The following is an 11533-nucleotide window of genomic DNA, read 5'->3' on the forward strand; positions in this document are numbered from 1 at the left end:
GTATCCAGTGAGGCCCATGAAGGCCCATTATGACCAGTACGATGGGTGAAGCGCAGGCCCACAAGGCCCATAAAAGGCCTAACAGCAGCCCTTTGACCCACACCCAAGTCCTCCCCGGCCGGCCGTCACCGAGGAGAGCTTGGGCTCTCTCCTCTCCCCGCCTCCGTCTCCGCCTCCGCCTCCGCGTCCGACCCCCTCCCTTGCCTTCCCGCGCAGCGCGCGTCCCCGCTCTCCGAGCTCTGCTGCTGCTGCTGCTGGGCGCCCGACGACCCGAGATCCTCTCTGCCCCGGGATCGAATTCCTCCCTCCTGGTAAGGAACCCTAGCTTCGCTTCGCTTCCCTTGACTTCGTTTCGTTCCGGGGGAATTCTTCACCGCCCGCGCGGAGTCTGAGATTCGAATGCCTGTTTCTCCCCGTCGATTTGCAGCGCGTTCCTCACCTGCGCCGGTCGATCCCTGTTGGTAAGCCAAAAAAAAAAGCACAGTAGGATGAAGCGCAAGCGCGGCCGCAAGCCAGCGGGGAAGAAGGCTGCTCCGGCGGCCGCGGCGGCGGAGTCCCCCTCGCCGGATTCCCCGTCCAGTCCCAGCACAGAGGCGACGAACAGCACGCCAGATCAGGCGGAGGTGGATAACGCGCAGCCTCTCCCCGAAGCAGCAGAAGTAGCAGCGCCTGAACCACCACCACCTCCTCCTCCCCCTGAGCTACCCCAGAAGCCAAGCGCCGCCGCCCCAGTTAATCCTCCCGTGGACATACCGTACACCAAGCCCAAAGTGGGAGCCGTGTACGGCCGTGTGAAGTTGAAGTTCAAGTCATCGAAATCGGTAGACCTGCCGCCCCTGCGGCAGCTGGGTTCTTCAGGAGCTCAGGCACTGGCTGCTGATGCTGGAAAATCCCAGGGCACGACTATACCTGAAGTAGTCAAAGAAGCTGCTGATGCGGAGAAGGCTGCTGTCCGAACAGATGGGAAGCAAGCGGACGTGCAGGCATCGGAGCTGATTGATGCGGATAAGGAAAAGGTGGCAAGGAAAGTAGGAGGCATCAAGATCAAGTCGGCGGGGTTATCTTCTGTAGGAAACAACACCCCAGATAGGAAAGCCGATTCGGTTGATGAGCCTCCTCCGAGCAAGCAGGAAGCTGTTTCGGAGATCAAAGAAATCGAGGAGACAATAGAGCTGAGGAGCTCACAGGAGTCAGAGGAAAAGCAGTCTACTCCAGAGCGTCAGCGCGATGAGAAAGAGCTTTCTGCTGCACTTGAAGTGAGTACAATTCGGCTTACCTGTTTTTGGTCTATTGAATCTCCCAAGTTTTACCTATGAGAGATCTGCTGAATCTGCATAACGGTCATACTGAGAATCTGTTTGCATGTGTTTCTCAGGCTATTAAGAAAGTCATGAAGATGGACGCTGCTGAGCCGTTCAATGTTCCAGTGGATCCTGTTGCATTAGGAATACCTGTGAGTATTTTGTGCTACACATTGTGGTTTCTTTCATTTCAAATACACCATAACTCTGCATCTGTTAAGCATGGCTTACCTGTCCACGTGGCATGCCATCAAGGCAAAATTACCCTGCGAAACCACCTCAGGGCATTGAGTAGTTTAAGGTACACAAGTAGTACATATGAAATGATCTATAACGCTTAGTTGTCTCATCCTCCGAGAAGTATGGTGTAACAGTATCCAAAAAAGTGCATTCAATTTGTCGTTTTCCCTGAGTTTCTCTTCCCTGTGTTTCTTGTATAGCTAGTTCTTTTTTTTTTCTCGAACGACGCAGGAGGACTGCGTGTCATTTCATTTAAGGAAGAAAAGATATAGCTAGTTCTATATTCGATAATCTGAATCTAAATCTGGTGTAGTACATTCAATTTTTATTCTCAGTACTGGTATATAGACTTCTATCATGGGATTTACTTATGTAGCTAGGATGAAATTTTTAGTGACTCTTCAAGCAAAACCCTGTGGGGGTAGATTGCCTTGCCTGTAACAACAGTCCTGCACCCCAGATTCATATCGTGATGTATGGAACATAGATAAGAGGGTAAGAAAGTTATTGCAACTGCAAATGTGGATCACTTCAGTTGCTGTTTTTCCTTTCATTTTGTTTCGTAGATTTATCAATTTTCTGTCTCATGCCTTTGTAAGCATATGCTTCTAGATCTACTGCTATTGGAAAGATATTTTTTTCCTTTTCTTTCACTTACCTGTTTCCCGACCCTGACACTTTCAAACTTTATAGGATTATTTTGATATTATTGACACTCCTATGGATTTTGGCACAATATGTACAAATTTGGAACGTGGTGACAAGTATATGAATTCAGAGGATGTATATAAGGATGTGCAATTCATATGGGATAACTGTACCAAGTACAACAGTAAAGGTGATTACATAATTGAGCTTATGAAACGGGTCAAGAAAGGCTTCATGAAAAATTGGTTGGCCGCAGGCTTGTATTCTGATGTGCCAGACAGTGGTAAGTATTGAATATCTGACAGCTATCAGTTTGTCCTTGGTTCACTTCCATTCAATGTTTGACTTGATTCGATTCTTGTCAACTGCTACTGTTTCAACTTTGAAATCTTTTATATGCGCCATCAATGTCTATTTTATCATTGATTCATTTACAGAGCAGTTATGACTTATTTTGAAACTTTCAATGTGATGTGGGTAAAATAAATCTTATTGCTTCACTTAGACACATCTAATGTGCATGCAGCCAGGATTTTTTTTGGAACTTTTTAACTTTAATAAAATGAATTGATGATGCTATCATCGCACTCCCCTTCAGCATTTCATTGCAATGGAAAACTATTCGTACACACAATTGTCGTTCCTTTTGACCCATCTATAATTTTCTCTTTACATTTACATGTGCATGCGCTCAAATAAATAAGAATCCAAATATTGTGTAGGCGGCAATGACAACACCGGCGATGAGGATGCTAAAGGCCACTCAAAAAGCAAGTCTAAAAACAAAAGGCGACGCCCAGGGTATGTCATTAATCTATTCCGACATCTGCATGCAATTTTTCCTATTAGAAGCTAAACTATCATGTGGGAAGCTGATGTGCCATGCAACTTCAGCACTCATATAGCATGGAATACTTGCGATGTATAGCTTGATGATAATGAGAGGTTGAAATTAGGGAAAATATTCGACAGGGAAAAAAGATGGCCACCCCATTCGTGCATATGCTAGGAATTCTGCAACATTAACAGTTTGACAGTTTACAACTTTTTTACTCTTGTGTCGAGTGCTGGAATGAAATTTCCCGTTTGGTTTCGGAATGCTTTTGAATGTCTTGACAAGGGTGCCTCTGCTAGACAGGTAGTTTGGCTTCCTTCGGTTATGCTTAGACCCATGTGTCATGTGCTGCTGCCGGCCTAGAGGTAATTGATTAGTATTAGGCAAGGATATCTAGTGATGGTTCTGTTTCTATGAACCACAACCCTAGGACTCCTTGCCTATATATGTACATGTACATCATGTTGTGATCAATCAATCTACTATTTCGTGTGCCAATCTCATTTGCATGATATCAGGCTGGTTGATCCTCGACCCTTTGCTTACGCCGAAACCCTAGCCACCCCATGGCCGCCCCCTCTCCCTCAAACCCACCTGCCACTGGCTCCGTTGCATCCTCTGCAGCCCTCCACGACGAAGCTGCTGCTGCTAAGGCGCATGCCCGTGAGGATGCTGCTGCCCTCGAGTGCTAGGCAGCTGCTGCATGTGAGTCCTGCAAATGGCATAGCAGATGAGGGCCTGCGCGGCAGCGAGGCAACCATTTCTGCAGTCGGCGTTCAGACTAGCTGGGTCCAGCCAAAAAGACGACCCTGCTGCAGTGGAAGTGCCGGCGGTCGAACTGGCGATGAGGAGCATGAAAGCACAAGCTAGGTTTTAAAATTTGGAAAACACTAAAACTTAATCAAAGGGGAAAATAGGATGTTTGGCAAAGGGGTAGCGGTGGACTTTCATTTTTTTGTGGTGGGCGATGAGATCTGCCATTGGTTGCAGCAGATTCAGCAGCAGTAGTGTGAGTTTCATTGCAGGAGAGAGGAACTGAAGGAGGTAGAAAGAAAACTACCTGATCCTTTTCAGTTTCAGGGACGTTTTGATTTGTTTAATTAGCAGTGGGCCCATGCCCTCCCAGGTTTATTTAGGTGGAAATATTAAGGCTTCTACTTTCTTTTTGATGTTGTGCTCCTATTTTGCTTCAACGACATTTTTGCAAAAAATATTTTTTTTGGTAACTCATGTGCGTGCCTGTGTCGGCGCTAGATTGCTTCAGGTTGTAGTGGGTTTAGATGTTAGGTGTTGGAGCTATTTATGCAGATAAGAAAATGTGAGAGTAAGCATTGCAAGGGAGCACTTGTATACTTCTCCTTTCCCGTGGAGAATGGTTTCTAATTTTTTGCTCATGTTTATAATGGTAGCATTGCAACATATTAGTTGGAAACATTTAAAATATGCACTAAAAATCGCTATATAAACTAGAAGGCTAAACTACTGCACTATTCCATCACAACATTATTGGTAACCTGGAACACTTGCAGGGTTTGACTTTTAGAACTAGAATCTATATGTAAAGATCCAAGCAACGCACGGGCACAATGGCCAGTAATGTAATTAAAGATAAGTGGAGAAATGATATGTAAAGATCATAACAGAACTATGCATCTCTTTGTTTTAACATGGCCACTGAATCAGTACTCTTCAGGGTCTTCCAGTGCTATTCCATTTGCATTTCTGATAGTGGATCAACGAGAATTATTACCTAGACAACAGACTTCTCTTGTAACATGGCCACTGAATCAGTACTCTTCGAAAAAAGTATTGATTTAGACCATCACTAATCAACCCTAGGAGCACATATAGTTGTTCCTCTCTACACTGGAATTTTCCCAATGGTGTTCCTATTGAGAAACTGCAATGGTACTATAGCACTATAGAAGATGTTTACTGTTCTTTTCTTTTTCCCATTTTTAGGAGAACAGTAGGGAACTATTGACTATATTGTTTGGTGTTCTTACATGATGTCTATGAATGCAGGAATGATCGCCACAAAAGTGACTGCATTTGTGCTGTTTGTCAAGTTACACGGCGTAAGAAGGAAAGGGATGAAATATTGGCCGTTGTAGATAATGAAACTGCTGCAATGGATAGTAACACTTCTGATCAGCATGACATGGAGGTTAGCATGCACATCTAAATCCTTTGTTTGCATATACATTGCACTGTGCATGTGTTATGCTTCTCAGTTGTGGCTCGTGGGTCTTCCATAGTGTGCACTAGTTTTTATTTCTCCATGTTTCTGCTGCCACAGTGGTGTAGTGATAGACCCATATTCCACTCTTTTCAATAGTACAACTATGCCTCATGCCTCTCTTATCTGCAATTTTATGTAACATGAAAGTAGTAAACTCATATCACACTGTGTTCAATGAAACAATCATGCCTCTGTTATCTTCAATTTTACGTTTCTGGTGCTTACATATTGAAATGATGCTCAGTGTCTATTATATCTGCTTGAATTATTGTACGTATCATTTTTGGCCTGTGTAATCGAAGCTTTTCTCACACCGTTGACTTGGCTGTGGCAGTGTTGGTGCGTTTTTACTATGTGTTGTATATTAAGATGTTCTTGTTCTCAGTGTGTAAAAGACTAAAGGTGTTTCCAAGCATGCAGACCATCTTCTCCTTGAGCTAATATATGCTTCACATTCCAGGGAAACTCTGGTGCGAATAATGCTGGAAGTCATGATACTTCCTCTAGCCAGGAGCAACCACCACGGACTGATGTGTACAAAGAGACAGCGGAAGCAGATGATTCTGGGATTGGGATAGAAGATGTTGGAAAATTCTCCAGTGGTCGGCCATCTAGTTTGCCGTGTGCTGATTATGAAGATGAGGGTTCCAGACAGGGAAAAGAACAGGTTGAGTATAGAGATATGAACAGTAACGAAGAGCATACTTCCACTCAGCCTAATGAATACTCTGATGTTGAGAACCAACAGAAGGTAACTATAGCTAGACTTGCCATTATTGTGTAGTGGTTGGGATCATTTGATTCACAGCTTGACTTCATTCAGCATCACGTCCTGTGTCTGTTCTTGTGTCACCTGGGCACTTTGGTTTTGGTCCCACTCACATGGCCTGAGCTGTAAGTAGCTTACTGCACTCTGCGCTGTTTGTCTTTGGGCCTGTTTAGTTCCCGTAGCTCTAAACGCAAAAAACTTTTTGCAAAGGAATCTGGCTAATTTGATGTACTAAATGAAGTCTATTTACAAAACTTTTTGCACAGATGGGTTGTAAATCGCGAGACGAATCTAATGATGCTAATTAATCCATGATTAAGTAATAATTAGCGGATGGTTACTGTAGCATCACTGTTGCAAAATATGGATTAAGTAGGCTCATTAGATTCGTCTCGCGATTTACAGCCTATCCATGCAAAAAGTTTTGTAAATAGACTTCATTTAGTATTTCAAATTAGCAAGATTCCTTTGAAAATTTTGCGTTTACGGCTTTTTTTGCGTTTACAGTCTGGGAACTAAACAGACCCTTTGTTATCACCCACACATCTTAATAAGTACTACCAGCAGTCAGCAATCAGTATAGTGGGCACAGAGTCATTGTTGCATGCCTATGAATCTGCATAAAAAGGTAATATCAGCTTTTGTGTCATGTCATCACAGGCACAGATAGAGACCAGCCAAGAGGTTGAAATGGAGGAGGATTATCCCATGCAGCAGGAGAACCCTTCATTCCTGGAACTATGCGCGAGCCTCTTCCCCAGCAACCAGCGCTCCACTTTCAGGGTCCGCCATTCACTGTTCCGTCCACGACGCCGAGCTCCATTGAAGGAGAGCCCCCTGCATGTAGCCATGGCAGCAATAATGAAGCGTTAGGAATTCCACAGCTTGGTTTCGTGCAAGACAAGCGCCGTTCTGACTTGGGCAAATCTTACCCTGAAGACATGGAAGCTGGTTAGAATGATGAGGCTGATTAGTGTATACAATTCTTTGAGCTCAGGATCTGGTGTGTAGGGGTGTGATTGGTTGTGCCATGCCTGCCTATTATAACATGGATTCAGAAATTCTCTGAGATTTTTGTATCAGGCTAATTGCAATAGCCACATGTTGCTCCATTGCTTGCCGCCCTGGCATAGGGTTGGCCTGGACCTCCCCTATAATTGGATGATCTGAAGGATTTGTTTAGTGTTTGGGCAAATTCTTCGCCCCAACCGCCACCTGACCGGAGAGCAAAAAAGATGCTTTTTTTTTTTGCCCAAACTCAAGCACAAGTTCGAAGGGGGTTCATATTTCAGAGTTGAATATTGCAGCGAATATTCAATAATTTGTGGAATCAGTTGGTCCTAAAACTGTCACCTACTCCAATGAGTGTGCCTTGGGACTATTATGCTAATGCGAGGAGAAGAATGGTGTCTGGGCAAGTGGCGCATCCTGTATGGCTCCTCTGATTCAATGGAGGTAAAGCCTCTGCTTATCGCTTTACGATTGTCATTCGACACATGCCAGGTTTGGTTTGGTTTCCATTGTTGAGTAGGAAATTTGTGTCATCCTTCAAGGATGTTTAAGCATCCCGTACTCCTCACTGAATCACTTTTTTAATGACTTCGGTAACTGGTAGTACAGATAGCTTGCTTGTTGAGGTAGTAAGCCTCGAGTGTACTGCAGGCAAGTAGCAGTACGTTCCAGCCCTTTCCATTTTAACCGCCAAAGAAAGACCCTTGTTGGGACTTGCTGGGAATGGGTAGCTGGTGAAACCAAGGTCATGTGTGTTTCATGGTCCCCTTCCCTAGGTTAATTGAGCATGACATGGCACCACTCACATCTAAGGCACGAACGAAACTCTGGTGTCCACCGTCCAAAGGAGAAGTGCCGCGGGAAGAAGGGAAGTCCGTGTTGATCCAAAATTTTCCGTTTATACTTTTCACGAATGGCTTTGCAATTGTATGGTAGAAAGAGGTTGAACAGTTTGAAACCTCTCTGAAGTAAGTAGGACAAGATTCACTGCATCAGCAGTTGCAGGTGCAGGCAGAGAGGCAGCTTCTCCATTGACACTTGAATTTCAATGGGACCAAGTCAAGTCTACCAAACCAACCCCAAAACCTCCAACCTTCAACCTCATCATCATCAACTCATCTCTCCTCCTTTTTTGTGTGTTAGAAAAATCCACGGAAACGCGTTCCTTTCCCTCCACCACCTACTAGAAACAAAAAGCGAAATCCAAGCAAAGCAAAGGCCAGCTCCGCACCCACTCTCTCTTCTCCTTCCTTCTCCTTCCTTCTCCCACCTCCTCCCCTCGATTCTCCCACCGCCACCGCCAACGCCGTCGCCGTCCACCGCGGGAGCCAAGCGACGGCTGCCTCAACCGCTCATGTCGTCTTCTCCCTCCGGATGCCAATGTCTCGACATGCCCGTGCCTGCCACCGCTCCGCCTTCCCCTTCCTCCTTGTGACGAGGACGACGACGGGCGGCATCCTTCCTCTCCTCCTCGCCGTCTTCATCCTCACCGGTTCCGTCGGCGTGTGCTCGGCGTCGAAGCAGTTCTCCACGGTCGCCATCTCGCACGCGCCCAACTCCACCCTTGTCTGCGCGCTCGTCACCACCAACGGCGGCGATGCCGCGGCCACGGGAGGATCCAGCTCCAAGCTGCACTGCACCTCGCTGCCGGACGGACAGCAGTTCGTGTACCCCTCCGCCGACATCCCCTACAACGCCATCGCCGCCGGCACCGACTTCCTCTGCGGCCTCATGGCCCCGGCCGGTGGCCACGCCGCCATGCGCTGGTGGTCCTTCTCCGAGGAGGCCGCCGCCAACCGCTCCCGCCCCGTCGGCCGCCGCCTCTACTGGGGGCCATCGCTCCGCTCGCTCAACGCCGGCGGCGCCCACGTCTGCGGCCTCTCCAACGACCACGACCCAGCCTGCTGGGAGTGGCCGGGCCTCAAGCTCCCTAAAGGCGTCGACTTTTCCGGCATCGCGCTCGGCCAGGACTTCCTCTGCGGCATCCTCGCCAAAGACAACACCTCCATGAGCTGCTACGGCGGGATGAAGGCACCGTTGCTGACGCCGAAGCCGGCGGCCTTCAAGACTGTCGCCGCCGGCCACCGCCACGCGTGCGCGGTCGACGAGGAGGGAGGCTTCGCCTGCTGGGGCGACGGCGTCCCCAAGGTGCCGCCCGCCGAGCTGCCGGAGAGCATGTCGGCCATGGCGCTCGGCAACGACACCACGTGCATCCTCGACGGGAAAGGAATCGCGCAGTGCTGGGGCGGCGCGCCGGTGCCGGCACAGTACAAGAGCACGCCATTCCTGGCCATCGAGGCCGACGGCGACGCCGTCTGCGCCATCACCTTGTACAACTACTCCGTCGTGTGTTGGGGGAAGGGCGACCGATTCGGCGGAGGCCGGCTCATCTACAACGCCACCATGCCCGGCGCCTGCGCGCCCCAGCGGAACTGCTCCTGCGGCATCATCTCGGGGTCAGGGGCGCTCTGCGGCAACGGCGGCGGCGAAGGCGTCCAAGAGCTCGCCGTCTGCCAACCGTGTCCGCTACTGCTCAACGCGTCCAGAATCGTGATTGCCAATGGGATGAACAAGGCGGCGCCGCCGCCAGGCGATGACGATGCAAGGAAGAAGAAGACCCTGGCGGTCGCCCTCAGCGTGGCCGGCGTCGGAGCCGCGGTGCTCGCGGCGGCGGGGACGGCGTTCTACCTCGTAGCGTTCAAGAAGCGGGAGAAGAAGACGCTGCGCCTTGGGGAGTCGTCTTCGCGGCGGCTGTGCCGCGACGTCGAAGCCATGGTCATGCCGGCGCCGCAGGTCTCGCCATTGCGGCCGGCGCGGCCTCTCGGGTGCGAGGAGTTCACGCTCCGGGAGCTCTCGCGCCTCACCAACGGCTTCGCTGAGGAGAGCAAGATCGGGAGCGGCAGCTTCGGGTCGGTGTACCGCGCCAAGCTCCCCGACGGTCGCGAGGTCGCCATCAAGCGCGCCGAGCGCGCCGGCAGCGGCGGGCGGCGGCGGCGGCGCTTCGACGCGGAGCGCGCGTTCCGCGCGGAGCTCCGGCTGCTGTCGCGCGTGAACCACCGCAACCTGGTGCAGCTGCTGGGGTTCTGCGAGGAGCGCGGCGAGCGCATCCTGGTGTTCGAGTTCATGCCCCACGGCGCGCTCCACGACCACCTCCACGGCGGCAGCCGCGAGGGCGCCGGGTACTCGCCGCTGTTCGCGTCGTGGGAGGCGCGGCTCCGGGTGGCGCTGGACGCGGCGCGAGGCGTGGAGTACCTGCATTGCTACGCCGTGCCGCCCATCATCCACCGCGACGTGAAGCCGTCCAACATCCTCCTCGACGGCGACTGGACGGCCAAGGTCTCGGACTTCGGGCTCTCGCTGGCCAGCGGCGGCGCGGCGGCCGCGGCCGCATCGTCGTCCGCCACGGCCGGCACGGTCGGGTACATCGACCCGGAGTACTACCGGCTGCAGGAGCTGACCGAGCGGAGCGACGTGTACAGCTTCGGCGTCGTGCTGCTGGAGCTGGTCACCGGCCGGAAGGCCATCCACCGGACCAGCCAGGACGGCAGCGGGTCCCCGAGGAACGTGATCGAGTTCGCCGTGCCGGCGGTGGAGACGGGCAACATCACCAAGATCCTCGACGACCGCGTGCCCCCGCCGCGCGGCCACGAGGTGGAGGCGGTGGCGCGCGTGGCCAAGATCGCCTCGGAGTGCGTTCGGCCGCGGGGCCGCGCCAGGCCGATCATGTCCGAGGTGGTCGCCGAGCTGGAGTGGGCCGTCACGCTGTGCGAGGAGTCCGTCCTCGTGGCCGCCGCCGCCGCCGGGCAGAACAGCTCCCGGCACGGCGGCTCCGACCTGTCGCGGTCGCGGTCGCGCTCCGAGTCCGACGATCCGAGCCCGTTCCACACCCGCGAACTCGGCTTCGGGTTCGGCTTCAGCCACAGCCACAGCTCGAGCCGACCTGTCACCCATGGCAGGTCCCACTCGACAATGTAAAACCTACTTTTTTTTTGTTCTTTTATTTTACCATTGATATAGGTTGATTTAGTTACTGTCCATAAACATTTTACAAAGGAAAAACTGGGAGGAAAAATTCTTGGTCGTCTATCGAGGAATCGGTTGATTCATTCATGCGTCTCATCCATGCTAATTGTTTATAATTCAAAGTTTTGATTTGTAAATAAGAAAGAGGGAGAAAATTCTGAGTGAGTGTTTGACAAAATCTGACATGTAGAGAAGAAGATTGGAGTAGTGGGTGAGTTGTAATTAGAGAGGTTGTTTATGTTTTCTTGGGGTTGGTAGAGAGGTTGGAGAAGAAGATCATGGGTGCGTTTAGATTGCAACAAAGTTGCAATAGTGACACTGTAGCGTTTTCGTTTGTATTTGACAAATTTTATCTAATCATGGACTAATTAGGCTCAAAAGATTCGTCTCGTGATGTACAATTAAACTGTGCAATTAGTTATTTTTTTTACATACATTTACTGCTCCATGCATGTGTTCCAAAA

At 50.2% G+C, this 11533-nt stretch overlaps 2 protein-coding genes across 2 annotated transcripts; both read left to right on the plus strand.

The window, feature by feature from the left end:
* Window positions 1–111: 111 nt before the first annotated feature.
* LOC112896654 (bromodomain-containing protein 2) lies at window positions 112–7217 on the plus strand. The gene is made up of 8 exons (XM_025964702.1): window positions 112–311; window positions 428–1256; window positions 1376–1453; window positions 2235–2472; window positions 2912–2990; window positions 5050–5191; window positions 5727–6017; window positions 6696–7217. The coding sequence occupies exons 2-8, from the start codon at window positions 489–491 to the stop codon at window positions 6906–6908; spliced, it is 1809 nt and encodes a 602-aa protein (XP_025820487.1). The 5' UTR covers window positions 112–311; window positions 428–488; the 3' UTR covers window positions 6909–7217.
* A 292-nt stretch (window positions 7218–7509) lies between these two features.
* LOC112896653 (serine/threonine-protein kinase-like protein CCR4) lies at window positions 7510–11132 on the plus strand. Its single transcript, XM_025964701.1, has one exon. The coding sequence runs from the start codon at window positions 8421–8423 to the stop codon at window positions 11019–11021; it is 2601 nt and encodes an 866-aa protein (XP_025820486.1). The 5' UTR covers window positions 7510–8420; the 3' UTR covers window positions 11022–11132.
* Window positions 11133–11533: the final 401 nt, after the last annotated feature.

Source organism: Panicum hallii, chromosome 6 (genome assembly GCF_002211085.1).
Source record: "Panicum hallii strain FIL2 chromosome 6, PHallii_v3.1, whole genome shotgun sequence".
In the NCBI taxonomy this organism is placed as follows: Eukaryota; Viridiplantae; Streptophyta; class Magnoliopsida; order Poales; family Poaceae; genus Panicum; species Panicum hallii.

Bases quoted from the DNA above. Each gene is read 5' to 3' on its own strand.
- LOC112896654 (XM_025964702.1), top strand. From the start codon at position 489: ATGAAGCGCAAGCGCGGCCGCAAGCCAGCGGGGAAGAAGGCTGCTCCG. The intron at 1,257-1,375 runs GTGAGTACAATT...TGTGTTTCTCAG, and splicing joins AGCTTTCTGCTGCACTTGAA to GCTATTAAGAAAGTCATGAA. The intron at 6,018-6,695 runs GTAACTATAGCT...ATGTCATCACAG, and splicing joins ATGTTGAGAACCAACAGAAG to GCACAGATAGAGACCAGCCA.
- LOC112896653 (XM_025964701.1), top strand. From the start codon at position 8,421: ATGCCAATGTCTCGACATGCCCGTGCCTGCCACCGCTCCGCCTTCCCC.